The sequence below is a fragment of the Anomalospiza imberbis genome, chromosome 9, assembly GCF_031753505.1.
Source record: "Anomalospiza imberbis isolate Cuckoo-Finch-1a 21T00152 chromosome 9, ASM3175350v1, whole genome shotgun sequence".
Classification (NCBI taxonomy): Eukaryota; Metazoa; Chordata; class Aves; order Passeriformes; family Viduidae; genus Anomalospiza; species Anomalospiza imberbis.
In genome coordinates this window covers 27456698-27472511 of record NC_089689.1, presented here as the reverse complement: position 1 = coordinate 27472511, position 15814 = coordinate 27456698, and the positions used below count along the sequence as shown (strand labels likewise).

Below are 15814 nucleotides of genomic sequence, written 5' to 3'. Positions count from 1 at the left end.
TTTGCCATTTACATTTTTTCTGTGTATGTTTATGTGCAAAAAGACTAGAACCAGGAGTTTTAAAGCATCAGTATTCTACAGACAAGCAGTACAATTTGGTATTTGGTTTTCCACCTTTCAAGTGTTAGTAGTGTAAATATTGCTTAGATGAGTCATTTTATAAGGAAATAGTAGCATGTTAGAGTTTTGTCTGCAAAACGTAGAATTCTCCTGTGTGTTGGGATTAAAACTACTCGTACAGATCACAAGTTTTTCACACAGAATTCCCAGAATCACAAGGTTGGATGGAAGAGACCTTAAAGATCATTGAGCCCAACCCATGCCCTAACCTCAGCTGAACCCTGGCACCCAGTGCCACATCCAGGCTTTGTTTAAACACATCCAGGGATGGTGACTCCACCACCTCCCTGGGCAGACCATTCCAGAGCTTTATCCCTCTTTCCATAAAAAACTTTTTCTTAATATCCAACCTATATCCAACCTATATTTCCCTTGACTCAGCTTGAGACTTTCAGATCCACGAGCTGTGATTCAGGTTTATCTCTTACTTCTGTAAAAACCTAATTTGTGCGCTGGAGATTTTGTACGGCGACAGTTCCACTGCAAACTCCATTGGGCTAGCGAGGCCAACAGGTTTTATCGAGCGAGCATTTCCTTCCAATTCCACTGAAATGTTCGGGGCTAGACCTGATTTGCCCCTTGGTTGTGTTCCTTCCCTCGTTCCTCTTGGCCCTCCTGTGAGTATCCTCATGCCCACGTTGTCTTTGCAGGTCAGGATCGCAGCGAAGCCACTTTGATAAAGAGGTTCAAAGGTGACGGTGTCCGCTACAAGGCCAAGCTGATCGGGATCGATGAGGTTTCTGCTGCCCGAGGGGACAAGTTATGCCAGGACTCCATGATGAAGCTCAAGGTGCAGTGAAACCTCCCAACGTTACAGTCAAATGGAGTGAAATTCAGCTTGAACTTGCACTTGTTCTCCTTTCATGACACTGAGCCTTAGTCTGGTTAATTATGTATTGAAATCAGTCAATTTTGCATGAACTCCTGCCTGGTATTGCTTATCCTGGTTTAATTTTAATACATTATCTCTGAGTTCTGTAGCTACTCCGTGATTGACACCACTGCAATTTGTCCACAAATTACAAACAACACACTGCAAATTGAATAATTTTATTATGCAAAAGGGGAAGTAAATGACTGTGGTGGAAAATGGGATATCAGAGCATTTTCTATGACATTTCTAATCAACTACAGCACTGCCTCTGTCTGTTACTTCCTGTGAGCGACGGGTGTAGGCAGTCAGATTTAGGGGGAACTGGTGTCCTCCAGGGAGGAGAAGGTCTAGCACCAGCAATGGAAGGGCTGAAGTGTTGCAAAATCAGGCAGTGCACTGAGAGGATGGGGCATGAGAACGTAAAGAGGAGTCCCTGGAGTTTTGGGGATGAAATGAAGCCGTGGCAAAGGCAGATTTGGGTGTAAGGTTGGAGTGTAGACACTCTGAGGTACCAGTGGTGTCGGGGGTGGGCTCTCTGGAGCTGACAGACATCCCTCTGTGGCCCAGTCTCAGAGCATGAGAGTTCCTGTAGGAATTGTTCTGTCCCTCACCCTGGGACATGTGGAAGAGCTTGAGTCACTGGGAAGGAAGGAAGGAAGGAAGGAAGGAAGGAAGGAAGGAAGGAAGGAAGGAAGGAAGGAAGGAAGGAAGGAAGGAAGGAAGGAAGGAAGGAAGGAAGGAAGGAAGGAAGGAAGGAAGGAAGGAAGGAAGGAAGGAAGGAAAGGAAGGAAAGGAAGGAAAGGAAGGAAAGGAAGGAAAGGAAGTAAAGGAAGGAAAGGAAGGAAAGGAAGGAAAGGAAGGAAAGGAAGGAAAGGAAGGAAAGGAAGGAAAGGAAGGAAAGGAAGGAAGGGAAGGGAAGGAAGGAAGGAAGGAGAGGTTGTGTTTTCCGGGAGTGCACTGTTGGCTCTTCACTTCCCATCTCCCCTCTGCGTTGCAGAGTTACAAACCAGCCGTAGCAGCAAACCCCCTGCTGCTTTTTCCTTTTTATTTCCCTCCCAGCCCTCTCCCCAGCCTAGAGAGCTGATGGATTTTCCATTGCTGGTTTTTCAGGAGGAGAAATGACTAAATGATACCTGGTCATACCAGCCCACAGAGTTCCAGTCCATCCAGGAGGAATGAGTTACTCATTAGGGAACCAGCATGGGGTGACACTCAGCTTGTGGTTCAACAACCTAAAAGCAAGATCTGGGAGATAATTTACAAATCACTTTCATGGCAGGCAAAAATTAATCCGCTCCAAAAGTTGCTGTGTTGGTGTGTCACATCTGCCACAATATTCCTGCCTGATTTAAATGTGTGCTGGGTGTTTCTCATCATTTCATAGCTCCTGGCACTACGGGGAGAGTTGTCACTGTTCTGCTGCACAAACCTTTTTGTCTCTCTCCTCCATGGATTAATATTTCCACATCTCCCAGGTGCCTAATGCCTGTTTGCAGGTGGCAAGATTGATCTAAACAGTACTGGGAAATGGCTAAAACTGTTAAAGGAAGGGAGTGTTAGAAATTCATTTTTGAGGGCAGAGCATTAATTTCTGGGCTCTGGAAACCCAGTGTCCCATAACATGAATTTTGAGGCCACCCATAAAGTCTTGGGGTGGCTTTTGACATCAGATCCTTGTAATGGTAGCAATGAAGGTCTTTAAACCTAAGTTAGTTGTTAGTGAAACATTGGAATTGCAGAGAACCAGATAAAGTCTAAATATTTCATTTCATTTAGGAGTACAACTGATTATATTTGATCTCAGTTCAGTGTTACTGGTCAGGGCAGGCTCCTGAGAAGGTGGAAACAGGAGTTACTGTTCTAATTCTGCTGTGGGAGAATAATGCATGAGATGGTATCAGCAAGTTCTCTTGCAAAGTAAAGGTCTGAGATCCTGAAGAAAAAATTACCCTCAATACCAGTTTGTCACAGCACAGGTGTAGTTTGATTTTTAGAAGAGTATTTTTCTTCTAGAAAAACCTCAAGTTGCTTATACTAGATGAGCGTGAAGTAAGCTAAATTCATTGGCATTTTCTGTCTTCTGCTGCTTATTGGGTTTTTTTCCTATTAAAAAAAATAAATAAATAGAACAGCTTATAGCTGGAAAAAGTGTGCTAGAAATGACCTTCAGCTTCCATGAAAACAAATTTCATGGAGGATTAGCTAGTGCAGAGGTTGGAAGTGGGAGCACATTTGAAATGCTCTCTGGGTAACATAAAGAGATGTAGTACCTTGGAAAAAAAGGAGGAAGCCAGAAGTAAGGAGGGGACTGTTCCTGGAAAACCTTTAAGTTTTCCTAGAAAAGTGGTGAATTGTCCACAAGTAAATCTGTGGCACGTGGGAGAGTCATGAAACCAACTAAAACTGCTCCTTGTTTCCACAGGGAATTGTTGCTGCGGCTCGATCGAAAGGAGAACATAAACAAAAAGTCTTCTTAACAGTTTCCTTTGGGGGAATCAAAATCTTTGATGAAAAGACAGGGGTAAGTAAAGTTGATTGTGTGGTGGGGCAGAGTTGAATCTTCCCCTGGCTCCTTTAGAAGCATTTCCTGGCTGGGCAGTGGAATCTCTCTGGTGCAAGCACACATGAAGGATCTCAGAAATTTGATAAAGGGTTATCATTAGATCACTTCTGGAGTGCAGCTTGTGTATTGTCAGTGATAGAAAAATTACATTTTGTATGGAATGAGAGGTAAGAGATACTGGAAAATTTGATGTTGTCTCTGTGAAGCAGCAACTTCCCCAGTAGCCATCTGGTGGAGGAAGTTGCAGAGTCTTTCATGCCTTACACAGTTTATGTCACAGCAATACCATGTTTGATTTTTTTAAATTGCTCTAAAAGAAGAAACCTAAGCAAAACATTGCACTACTTCAATATAAAGCAACAACACACAAACTGTTTTAATCATAATTAAGAAGATTTTTACAGTGGTTTAAGCTCTGCCTTGAATTTTAAAAAGCTCTTGATTTAATCTTTTGGAAGATTAACTATTTAACATGGTGCCAGAAATAAAACCCTACTGATGATAGATGAAATTATCTTTGCCAGTTAATTTATATTATTAGAAAATCAATGTCATTGAGCTCACTGATACATAATATGAGTAGTTAGTAATGAAAAGCTCATTTGGGATGTGTTGTGTAAAGTATCCATGCAAAAGCTGTGTTTCAGAGGGCACTGCTGGGGTTACAGAAAATAGGAAATGTCAGAATTAGGGCTGTCAGTGCAAATTGCACCCAAATTGCACCCCAGCCACAGTTGCTTTCCTGAGATTAACGCCTTTTATTGGGGAAATAAAAAAGAGGAAAGTCTATTCCTTTTGCACTTGTCTCTGAATGTTTCTCAAACCCTGGAATTTTTTGCCTAGAATAAAGAGGGAAAAGAGGACATGTTTTAGAAACAAAGGTGTGCTTTATTTCAGCTGCCTCTCCTGCAGCATCCTGCACACTCCTGTCTGCAGAAAGTGAGATGGGGACATGGGAACAGTCCTTCATTTCATAGCTCTGACATCCCACACTCTAAATCTGACATAACTATATCATCCTTACAGCAAACCTGTCACTCACCCACTGAGGCTTAGAACGAAACCCTTAAATCCACCTTGCAGATGTCTGCCCCTGAGCTGCCCGAGTGATGGACAGGACTATTGAGTTGTCCTTCTTGCAGCAGGGCTGTGACAGAGGCCTGTGGAGAGCTTTCCACAGCAGCTTGTACATGTTGTTGTCAAAACAGGAGAGGCCCGCTTCCCATGCCAAGGGTTTGGAGCAGAGGTGCATGAAATCCTCTGCCAGGTCTTCACAGCCACCATCCCTTTCCCTGGGCTTTTTTCCCAGCTTGGGTCTCTCCTTTTTCAAGAGTTTCACACCCTTGTCCCATTCATTCTTTGTCGTTCTCATCCAGCCTGTCTCTGCTTTGCCAGCCTACAGCTGTCATCTCATTGCCATTCCTGCTGGAAAATCCCAAAATCTGGCGAAACTAGGGCTCGTACGGTTGCTGAGCCCAGGTTTTTGGATGGGAAGAAGCTGTAAAGAGCTGGAAAAAGATTATATTTCACTCACACTGATCTTCTAAGTTCCATGTTAAACTTCAGAGTTTATAGAGTTCGGTGTTGACATTCATGCAGCAGGGAAAAAAAGCAGCCCTTAATAGGGAAGATAATCTGGATGATCTTGCATTTGCTTTCTCCTCCTTTAACAACCCTGTCTGTCCCTCACAATGCTTTTTCCCTTAGTTGTATTTCCGTGATTTTGGAATTCCCAAAAGGGTATTTTGGAAAGATTATTTACCTCTCTAGAGTGTCTTTTCTTAACTTCTACCATTGTCTATTGCTGTCACGTCTGCCCCAGCGCCAGTCCCATGTGATAGAAAAGAATAAAAATATTCAGAAAAAAAAAAAAAAGTGGGCTTCTTCATGTTGAGTATCTTGTAGGCTGCCATTGGATTTTAATTCATCACAATAAAAAATCAATTTGTAGCTCAAAACTAGCAAATTTTTTTTCAAATTGGCAGTGTCATAGCTGACTTCATACAGATGATTTAGGGGAATTGCTTCATAATTCGTTACAGATGAAGGGCTCTGGTTGGGTTACTACTGAAAATGATAAGCAGGTTTTTTTTCTTCCTCTACTTTATAGGTCTCCTTAATATGTTCCAGACATAATATTAATCACAAAGTATTGATTTTAATAATGGTATTATTCCAGCCATCAGGAATTCTGCCCTTTGAGTAAATTTATCCATGAAGGAGATTGAGTTGAAGGTGGAATATCTTTTGGAAAGAATATATTTCACCAATAAAAATACAAGAAGGGTTTTGCTGTGAGTTTGCACTGTAGATGCAGTACAATATGGCTCATCTACAGCACTGCAATAGAAATAATAACAACCCTTTCTTATATTCCATCATTCCATGCCAGGGATTACACTAAAGAGGTCCCTTCATTCCACCTTCCAAGTATTTGGGAGTGTATTTAGAACATGATAGCAAAAAATTGTATTTAATATGACTAACAGGATGTTCTCCTGTTGTGCCTATGCCAAAAATTGTCATTACACATGGGGTTTGAGACCCTATTAATCTTATAAATGCAGCTTTTTTTTTCAGCTGTCAGATGTTTTCCATCCATCCCATTTACTTTCTCCAGATTATGTTTGCTAAATAAATACCTTACCTGAAAGATACACATTTTCTTTTGGTTTTTACTGTAAAAAAAACTTCCATAATTATTTCTGAACATAAGACTTTCTCTACCCAATGCCAGTTGAGAGATTTCCTTGCTGCATATTACAAGAAATTAATTTTTCACCGTTTGTTCTGTCACATCCATCTTGGTTAGACCTCAATGCTGCAATATATTCTTAATTTATTTTATGGGAGTTATTTTATATTTTCAAAAGCACGATCTTCAGAGGGCAAAACCACAAATAATTGCATTGTGTTATTTAATATTCTCCCTTTCGGTGTGGAATGCAGTGATTGCTGATTTGCTAATAAAGCAACCAAAGGTGTGGAAGGAAATGCAGATTTTGTGGAAGCCCAGCACTGTTGGTTAGCTGTTCCTGAGTGTTGTTTTGTTAATCACACACATCAGGCCATCTCCCTGTGATAACTCAGTGATGCTTCATTAGACTTGCCTGACTAATCTGGGCTCTGTAAAGAGCCTGTAATTGCCTCATTGTTTATTTATGTGGCCATAAATCTCTGTTTACTTGCAGGTTGCTTTCCAAAAATGTATTTGAAACTAATAATTAAATCTCCCGAAATGCTTGGGAAAAGATTTCCCTCCACCTTCATGCAGTGAGGTGTGATTTTAAACTCTGGTTGTCTCTAATTGCAAAATGCTGTCAACTTCAATGGCAAGCCCCTAAACTGTGAAAAAGAAATGAGATAAAAGCAAGAAATTACTATTTGGCTCTAAGCAACGAATTATTTCTGTTAAAGTAAAATTTTGTATCAGCTCGTGGATGTGCAGATTGCCAGAGTATGCTGTAAAATGTAGCTCTCTATGAGGTATTGTATAGCTAATTTATCTGGATTCCTCCACTGGCCAAAAAGCAGGGTAAATCAGCGTCAATATCTTACTTATTTGTGGGAAATACCCTAAACAGATGGATTGTAGCCCAGTTGATGAAGATAACACCCATCTCACCAATTTTTACCTCTTTTGTAGCGCCCCAAAACTGAGTTTCATTTGCATTGCCTATTCTCTTTCAGAGATGTTGGCCCATATCCTTATTGAAATAAAGCTCTTGGGCCCAGTCTGTGGGATTGTAACATTTCTAGGAGTGCTCTGGTGGGGTTTTGGTATTTATTGCACAGAAGTATTGCAGTGTGTTACTCATATTTCATGAATTTGATCTGTAGCCATTTTCTTCAGGCTGGCAGTGTGAAACCCAGGAAGGAAAACCGTGTGTATAAGTACATTTATTTCATATTGACTATCTGTTCTTGTTATCTATCAGTTCCTCCAGCCTTCATTATCTTTGCTGAGGATTTGATTTTATTTTATTATCTTTGAGGGTTTACCTGCCTGAAGTGGTGTTACTCAGTGCCCTATTCCATGTAAGGGCAACCAGACCTTACCTGTAGCATTCTATTAAAAAAAATTAATTTGTCTCCTCATGCTGGCCACAGAACTGGTGATGGTGCTTCTGCTTTAAATCTTAATGACATCCAAATAAATAATATTTATTTCGGTGGTTATAATCCTGTTGGTGGGTGGTTATAATCCTGTTGTCCCCAGAGTGTTCTGTTTAACTGAGATCATGTCATGGCTGTGAAATGTTCCAACCAATGTTTTGGATGCCAACATCTTGCCCATCTTCCTGAACTTCTAACCTGTCTTGACCTTACAGTGCAGATTTCTCAAGTTGCTTCCATAAAAGCATTTTCCAGCATGTTCTGAGGCTTTATCAGATTTGTGCTGATAACCCCTGGGTTTGATGCTCTACCCTATGCAATGTGAGTGATGGTGTTAATTATGCTGATAGATTGCTAACAGGACAGCTAAACTTGGCTGAAAGAGAATTTTTGCAAGATTAAAATTCTCACTGTTGGCAGAAGAGGCCTCGTTTAAAATGTACCAAAGGTACCTCTTGACTTTGCTGGAAATCTGTTGGTTCTGGCATCCCCGGCCAGAAATCGAGGTACAGTCATGGATCTGCAGTTATTCCTTGAAGCACATGTGCTGGAGCAGATGAAATGTCAAACTGTCAGAGTCTCTTCCACTGAGCGTCTCTGAGGCTTTAAAAATAGAAATAAAAGAAGGAATTAATTTATTCTGCTCTCTCCTCGCTCCGCAGTGAGCAGGAGAGATGGGGTGAGGAGTTCACCGAATTTGGTGTTTGCCAGAGGGTGGGACTGGCCAGGAGGATGCTGGTGGTCCCTGCCTGGGGCTCCCATGGTGGGTTTTGTCCCCTTCATGATGTCTTTGAAACTTCCCAAAGTTCCTCTCTCTGGCTGATCTCAGGTGCAGCCCTGTGTGAGCATCTTACCCCATCAGCTGATTCCACACAAAGTCCTCTCACCTGATCTCCATGACTCTTGTCTCTGGATTGTACCCCTTTTCCTAGATCCTCTCCTGCAGTTTTCATCTGGGATTTCCTGTGTGCTCTCTGTCCTTGATCTCTTTTTTTTTTTTCCTCTGCTGTATTTTTTGCCAGAGTTATTTCACTTGCAAACATAAATTTGGTTATTGTGTCGAACCAAGTGATGCCAGCTCTGTCTTCTGCTCCAGTCTTGATCTGTCTCTCCAGCCCTCTCCTTGCATGTTTAGCCAACAGCTCAAGCTCAGTGAGGCCAAACCAGGCCTTCCAATCCTGACTCCCAGAGGTCTCTCTCTGACCTCCTTTTCAGAGAGCTGAGCAAAATATCAGCATCATCTCTTATTCAGTCCTGTCAGTGCAGCAGCCTGTTTGACTAGTGATGTGTTTGGATTGCCACACCCAGGGTAACTGCAGGTCTTGCAGAATTCTTCTCACCTGCTCTGAAGTACAGCATTTGCTCTCACACTGAGAGTTAAAACCCAGTCCTGCCTCTCTTCATCTCGTTTCTCAATTGTTATCCCTTTCTTTGTCCTTGACAAATTTGACTTTTATTTTTGAAATCCATTGTGACTGCCAGGATTGCTGCCTCAGCTTATTCTTTTGATCATGTCACACTTCCCTTTGCATTCCTGGGCTGAATCTGCCTTCTCTCTTTTATCAGCCCATTGCTGAATTGTTTTTTTCCCGGCTCTTCATGGCTGCCTTTATTCATCATCAGCTTTTGAGGAGTCAATCCACAGTACCAACCTTTACCATTCATTTATTCAGTTTTCCTAATAAATGACTCCCAGATCCCTTCCTACCTTACCCATCATCTTTTGGAGGAATTCTTTACACATATTCATGCAGTACCTCCTTATTTTTTCCTTAAAATACTCCCATGCTACAAACGTGTTTTGAACCTGATGATGCCGAGGAGCTACTGCATTCCTGCATCCCAGAGATGTCCCAAGGGACATCTGGCTTTTAGCTCTCAAAAGTTGCAATTCAGATATAAATATAAACTTGCTGGCATTATCCTTCTTGGTTTCTTTATTTTTTTAATCAGTGCTATCTGTTTATAGGAACTTCTTCTGTAAAAAATGTTTGGTCTTGGACCATGCTGAGGACTTGTAAGGGCTGCAGTATGAAAAATATTACATAATAACAATAAAGAGCAATAACTGTAAAACAACAAAGTAAAGTTTTGCACGTAGAGTTGAAAATGGTGACATTTGGGGCCTTTCTTTGTGCATTGTCCTCAGCTTATGCCTGCAGAAGATCCCTCTGAGCTGACTGGGAGTCTTGCCCTGCTCCTTGACACTTTCCATCTTTCTGCTTGTAAATATGACCAGTAAAACATGGCATTTACTGTTCTACATGCAATAAATGTGTCTAATTAGAATATGGCAGAGGAGAGGACTTAAACATCTGCATATGATTCTTAAAAGGTATTTATAGACCCTGGCACTTCAGAAGGGAAACAATAACACATTTCATGCACATGTGGCAGCTAGCAAAATGTAAATGTCAGAAGAACCTACTTCCTTAATTACATCCCTTATTGACTATTGTAATTCATTCATTATTGGCCTTCCAAACTGGGCCCTGGGCAGTTTGGATGGTTCACAGTGCTCCACAGGGAGTTTTAATAGCCACAAGCTCGTGGTGTTCTGTTCTTTAGATGCTCAGTTTGCTCTATGAGGGTTTTAAAAGCCTTAGGTATCATGGCAGTTTTGTTACTGTGGAACAAAAGAACCCAAAAGGCAAAATGTGGGTGTGATTGTGCGTATTGTGACGTCTTGGAGATCTAGAGGTTTGATTTGAGGGCTGAAATTTCTCTTCCTTTCACCCAGAAAAGGGAAAAGCTCAGATCTAGAGCTGAGTCCAGCCTGCAGAAACTTCCTTGTGAGAATTCTGCCCCTAATGAACATGAAGATAAAATAAAGCTATTCCAGACACATTATCCAAACTGGAATAATTTGTGCAATTTTGTGGCAGCTGTATTTTTTTTCAGTGTGAAAAGGGTAAAAAGTTGATTGCTTTCAAAAAGGCAGAAAATGAGATTTTATGAGTTCAGTGAAAGTCTCATTTGGCCTCCTGATGTTTAATCCAAGCACCCCAGGATTGAGTTAAGAAAGGGAAGTGCTGCTTACATGCATTCTGCATTGTGGTATGGAGAATCTCACTATTATATTGTTATAACAGGGATAAATAACACTTCCAAACAGTAAATATTAGGAATATTAATGTATTCCCAGTTACCATTTGGCTTCCATTGCATATGGGTGTGGATACTCTGTCTATGGAGCTGTTGTAGTAAAAATTACTGTGCCAACACTTCTGGTTTTTACTAATTTCAATGTTTGGTATGCTTAACCAGAATTTGAGGTGGATTTTGCTAAGAAGTTCAAAGTCAGTATATTTGTTGTTCTGAATCCTGTTATATAGTGGAGCTGCACAGCATCTCTTCCCTATTGTCCCATGGCAGAAAACTCAAAGTATTCAGTTGTACTGGGATTTTTATTTTTTTTTTGCCTGCTGTATTCACTACCCTTTTGTGATCCAGATAAATGAATCTCCAGCAGAGCCACATTGCTTTTTCTCCTGCTGCAATTTTATCTTATAAGAAGAGCGCCCAAAACACAGAGTTGCGTGCAAGTCCTGGTGATTTTAAGCCAGGTTAATGCATCACACAGTAGAAGAAAATTTCAGGCCCATTTTCAGCACACCTGGAATTACGATGGCAGGATTTCAGACTGCTTGGGAAAGGATTTAGCAAGAGAAGTGCTGACATAATAATAGCACAGGCAGCTGAGATGCTCTGAAACCTCCCTGGAGAGCAGTGGGGGACATTCAGCAGGTGCCGGAACAGAAAGTTACATCCCCCTTTGAAATCCACTCTTTTTTTTTCTTGGAGTTAGCTTGGAAGCATTACACTCCAGGAGTGCTGGTGATTTTCCTTCCTATTCAGAGCATTTTTATCTGGTGGGCTGCTCTGTAATTTTGTGTTTGCCCTGGTAGGAGCAATAGCACTGTCACTGCTCCTGAATTCCTGTGCTGCCTCGTGGGCTCTCCTGTTGTGGGGGCAGATGAAAGGGGGGCAGGTGTCCTTCACTGTCAAGGATAATTAGGGAGGGAAACTACAGGAAAGGATTGCTTTTAAATTTACTTGGAGTTTGCAGGATGATAGTAGTAGTAAAGTCATTGGGTGATGTTCTGCCTTCAGGAACACAGGGAAGTCAGCAAAAGCATTGCTCACTCTGATGGTCCATGGGGATGAATAAACACCTTTTTTATCCCTCTTAGTTTATGTAATAAGTTCCCTGTGGAAGGAGAAGAGGAAAGGCCACTGCCACCGGATGCCAAACACAAATACCTGCTTTCATCCCCCTCTTTCAGTTGAATAAGCCATAAATTTCACATACCAGTAGATCTTTGCTTAGTACAAAAACAACTGCTCGTGAAAGTTGTCTTCCCAAATGAGATCCCTGTACTGCTGACCTTTCTGGTGGGTGCTCTGTGTGCTCAGCATGTGGCAGCCCATGTGTCAGGGGAGCCCAGGGGCTGGAACAGCATCTCCCATGGCGCTCCCAGCACGTGGTGGCAATTGTGGAATTACAGCACTGCCTCTTGTGTCCCTGAATCGAAGCATCCTGCATCTCTCTGCTGCTAATACTTCCTAATCCTTTGTGGTTCCCATCCTCATTCCACATCATCGTCCTCCCAGTGAAGCAGGCAGCAGCATTCCTGCTGGCTTTAAAGGCAGCACTGTGAATAGGTGAGGCAGAACACTAATTAGTTTGAGTGCCCTGACATTTAAAGCAAATAAGAAATCTGAGTATCTAAAAATATTGCATATGGCTCCCAGCCCTGGCTCTGCATAGCTCAAAGTACTTTTTCTTTCCTTTTTAGATAGTCAAAATATGGATTTGAATCCAATTTTTTTATTATGTCCTTGCTTTTAAAAAGGCTGAGTCGGTTTATAAAAGGTTTTATGTGCAGCTTTCTGCAATCTTTAATTAGCCAAATGCTTTCCTGTGAGTGATACAGGAATTTGGAAGTATTTTAAAGTGTAAGGCAACTGTAAGCATAACCTGTGCATGCACAGGGCTCAGTGCTGAGCAGTGCTGGGAATGCAGAAATGAGTAAGTTCAGGTTTGATGGGGAGAAGAGAAGACATGCTGTGTGCAGGAGCTGCAGAGGGGCAAGAGTGAAAGGAATAAGTAGGAAACAAGGCAGCATCCACTGCTGTGAAAGGCTTTGCTGCCTGCATGTCAGTAAAAGGTGAGGGCAGCACTGCCAGGGAGCTTTTCTGAAAGGCAGATCCTGTGTGTGACACCCGTGGCCAGGACTGAAAAGCAAGGCAGGGAGAGAGAAAAGCCAACAGAGTTGATCTGTGCTCTCAGCTGCATGGCCAGGTCTGCGTGTGGAGAGTTAAATCAAAGTTTGCTTTTGGAGATTTCAATTAGCAGCAGAAGACTAAAACCAAACATTCATCCTGCTTTACATGAAAATGAGCAGGGAAGAAACAACTCTGGCCATTACAGTGTGCAAATGGGAGCTGTAGAGATTGCTGTTGAAAGGTGCCAGGGCAGAGCTTAAAAACAGTCTCCACTGCCTGAGTTGAAACACAGAACTCTTGGAACATGATGTGCCAAGCCCCAGCCAAGGGCAGCTTCAGGAATTCCTACCTTGGGATAATGCAAGGGGAAAAGAACATGAAAATAGAGCAAAAAATTACCTGCAAGTTCTTTTTATTCTGCTTTAGAGTCTCTTTGAGGTTTGCCTTTTACATTTTATTTTATTCTTATCTTAGGGCTCAAGTACTGCACACACACTTGTCATGTTGCTACGGATGGTTTATATCCGAGGTGAAGTGTCTGCTGTGGGACCTGAACAAATGAAGGATTTATTGATGAATGATCCCATTTATGGGATTGTCTGAAGCTTGCTTATATGTGCAATTGTAACTCAGAGGAAAAGGTTTCCTCTCTTTTTTTTTTTTTTTTTTTGGTAGGAAAACTGAAAACAAAATGGTTTGGTCTTTATGACCAGGACTGGTTGTTCATGATGCTGTTTCTGAATTGTAAAGCTCATCACTACAGGGACATCTTTGGTGACATGCAGGTACCCCAAGTCCATCACCAGCCACTGAAAGCAGTCTCTCATTGTGGAACACAGGGCTTCTTGCTTCTATACCTTGGTTAATTTCTGCTTATGAACTCACTTCTACATTTGAACAATACCAAGATGGTGTCATGTGAAATTCTCAACTGTTTTGCATCATTTTCAACTGGCTCATGAGCACAACATACTGGTTGTACACAACTTGTGAATTCATAGAATCCTTTTCTGCTCATGTTCTTCCCTGTACCTGTGCTTTCTCTCATCCCCCTTTAGAGCTGTACTAAATTAGGGAGAGTATCTTGGAGATAGATAGAAAAATATAAAATAAATCCCTCTTGTCCTTTTTCCCCTTTTCCAGTAAAGTTTCTTACATTGTTCAAGTAGATTGATGGTCCAAGGAAGTTTCTGTTTGATGACTATCCAGTGCAACTTAAATTTGAGTATGATTTTTGTGATCTTTTCAAGCTCTGCTTTATAGGGGTTGCATGAGAAATCAAGGGAATCAGTGGCTGCCTCTCACTGAGGAGTTTTACAAATCACAGGCTACAAGAAGAGGGTGGCTGGTAATGCTTGCTGAATCTGAAGCAGTTAAGATCTGAGACAGCTAAAGCCAAAAAAATTACTTCCAAATCTCCTAGGAGTTGTATGAAGGAATTGCTTGTGCTGTTCATGTAAATCAAAAGCATTTCAGGAGGGTGAGGAATATCGGTGCAAAGGAACAAAAGAAGCTTGTAAAGAGTAAGGGCTGCTCAAAGGACATTCACAAGCTCTAAAGATGAACACAGTAAAAATATGGAGAGGTTCAGTGATGCTGCAGCAAACTGTCTCATTACAGAATATTGTGCTCCCTCAAATTCAAGATTTAATCAATGAGTCTTACAGAGTCTGTCAGGAAAAAATACAAGGCATGGTCAAAGGTGCTGCACTTGAGCTGTATGGAAGCTTTGGCTTGAGAGTAGAGGGCAATGCTGGCATGTTTATGGCTGTTTTGATCCACTGACCATTTTGCAGGGGGTGGTGAGGTGGGAGCTCGGGAGGGGAATACACTCAGATGTGTTACAGCCCTGGGAATCCCACAGTGACCACTGAGCAGCTGCCATCCCAAAGACTGTAACAGTGACTTACAGGCGAGTGCTGTTCCTTGTACAGCACACTGAAACGGTGAAATGGCAACATAAAACAATGTGCTGCAGCCTCTAGGTGCTCCTTGCAGATGGAATTTGGGACATGTTGCATTGCTGAGCTGATTAGGGCCATTGACTTTGCTATCAAGGATGGGGTCTGCAGCTTCTTGGTTTTGCTGTGCAAATCCTTTGCTTTAACCATCCTGATAGAACAATGGCTTTGTCAGATGCAGAACAATAAGGAAATAGTACAAGACTCGTGGAAGGCCCAGCATCTCAGCTTCAGTGTAGCCACATCTGTCTTTCCAAAGCTCTATGAAAATGTTTCTTTGCCCTTTAGGATTTTCTTTGTCCTGGGACAAAATTTGCGAGTGCATATTTAAAAGATAACTTGGGTTTCATAGTAATTGGACAAGGGTTTTGGGTTTAACTAGCTACTTTCACCCCTGATACAATAAAAAAATTGAAAAGCCTTTGAAGTGAAAATGGCAAATTGGCCATATGTGCGTTCCAGTTTTGTTTTGCCCCTTTCCAAATTCATATATCTAATAAATGGATCTTCTGCATGAGCAACTTAGCATTTGCTTCTGAAGACAATGACCAATAACTAAATTCATATCTGGTCTGTGTCAGACATTATTACAAATTATGAGAGCTGGACAGAAGTTTATTACCTTAGTGCTGTTCTCTTTCACAAATTAGGTTCTTGGAGCATCCAGCCAGCTCAGTATCAGAGATCCATTTATCACAGTTAGGCTGCTGTGCTGGCAGAGCCGTGTCCTGCTGCCTTAATTGACTCTGGGGCTGGGGACAGGGCCACACCAGCTGAGAGCATCACTGGGTGGGTCTGTCACAGAGGCACCCACAAGGGCACTCGCCTTTGCTGTCTTTGGAATTTCCCACTCTGGCTTCTCAGGTGAGATAAAGGCAGCAGCAGGATGCTTTTTTCATCAAGCAGAGGGAATGGTGAGGATTAATTTGGATTTTAGCTGTGGCCCAAGTA

At 41.9% G+C, this 15814-nt stretch overlaps 1 protein-coding gene across 15 annotated transcripts in view; it reads left to right on the top strand.

Annotated features, from left to right (window-relative positions):
* DAB1 (DAB adaptor protein 1) overlaps positions 1–15814 on the top strand; it is a 414913-nt gene that overhangs the window by 357190 nt on the left and 41909 nt on the right. For all 15 annotated transcript variants that reach the window (XM_068198864.1, XM_068198857.1, XM_068198863.1 and 12 more), the window contains 2 exons: positions 771–910; positions 3417–3515. In XM_068198864.1, the coding sequence (XP_068054965.1) occupies positions 771–910; positions 3417–3515 (239 nt within the window). The remainder of the gene's footprint in view (positions 1–770; positions 911–3416; positions 3516–15814) is intronic.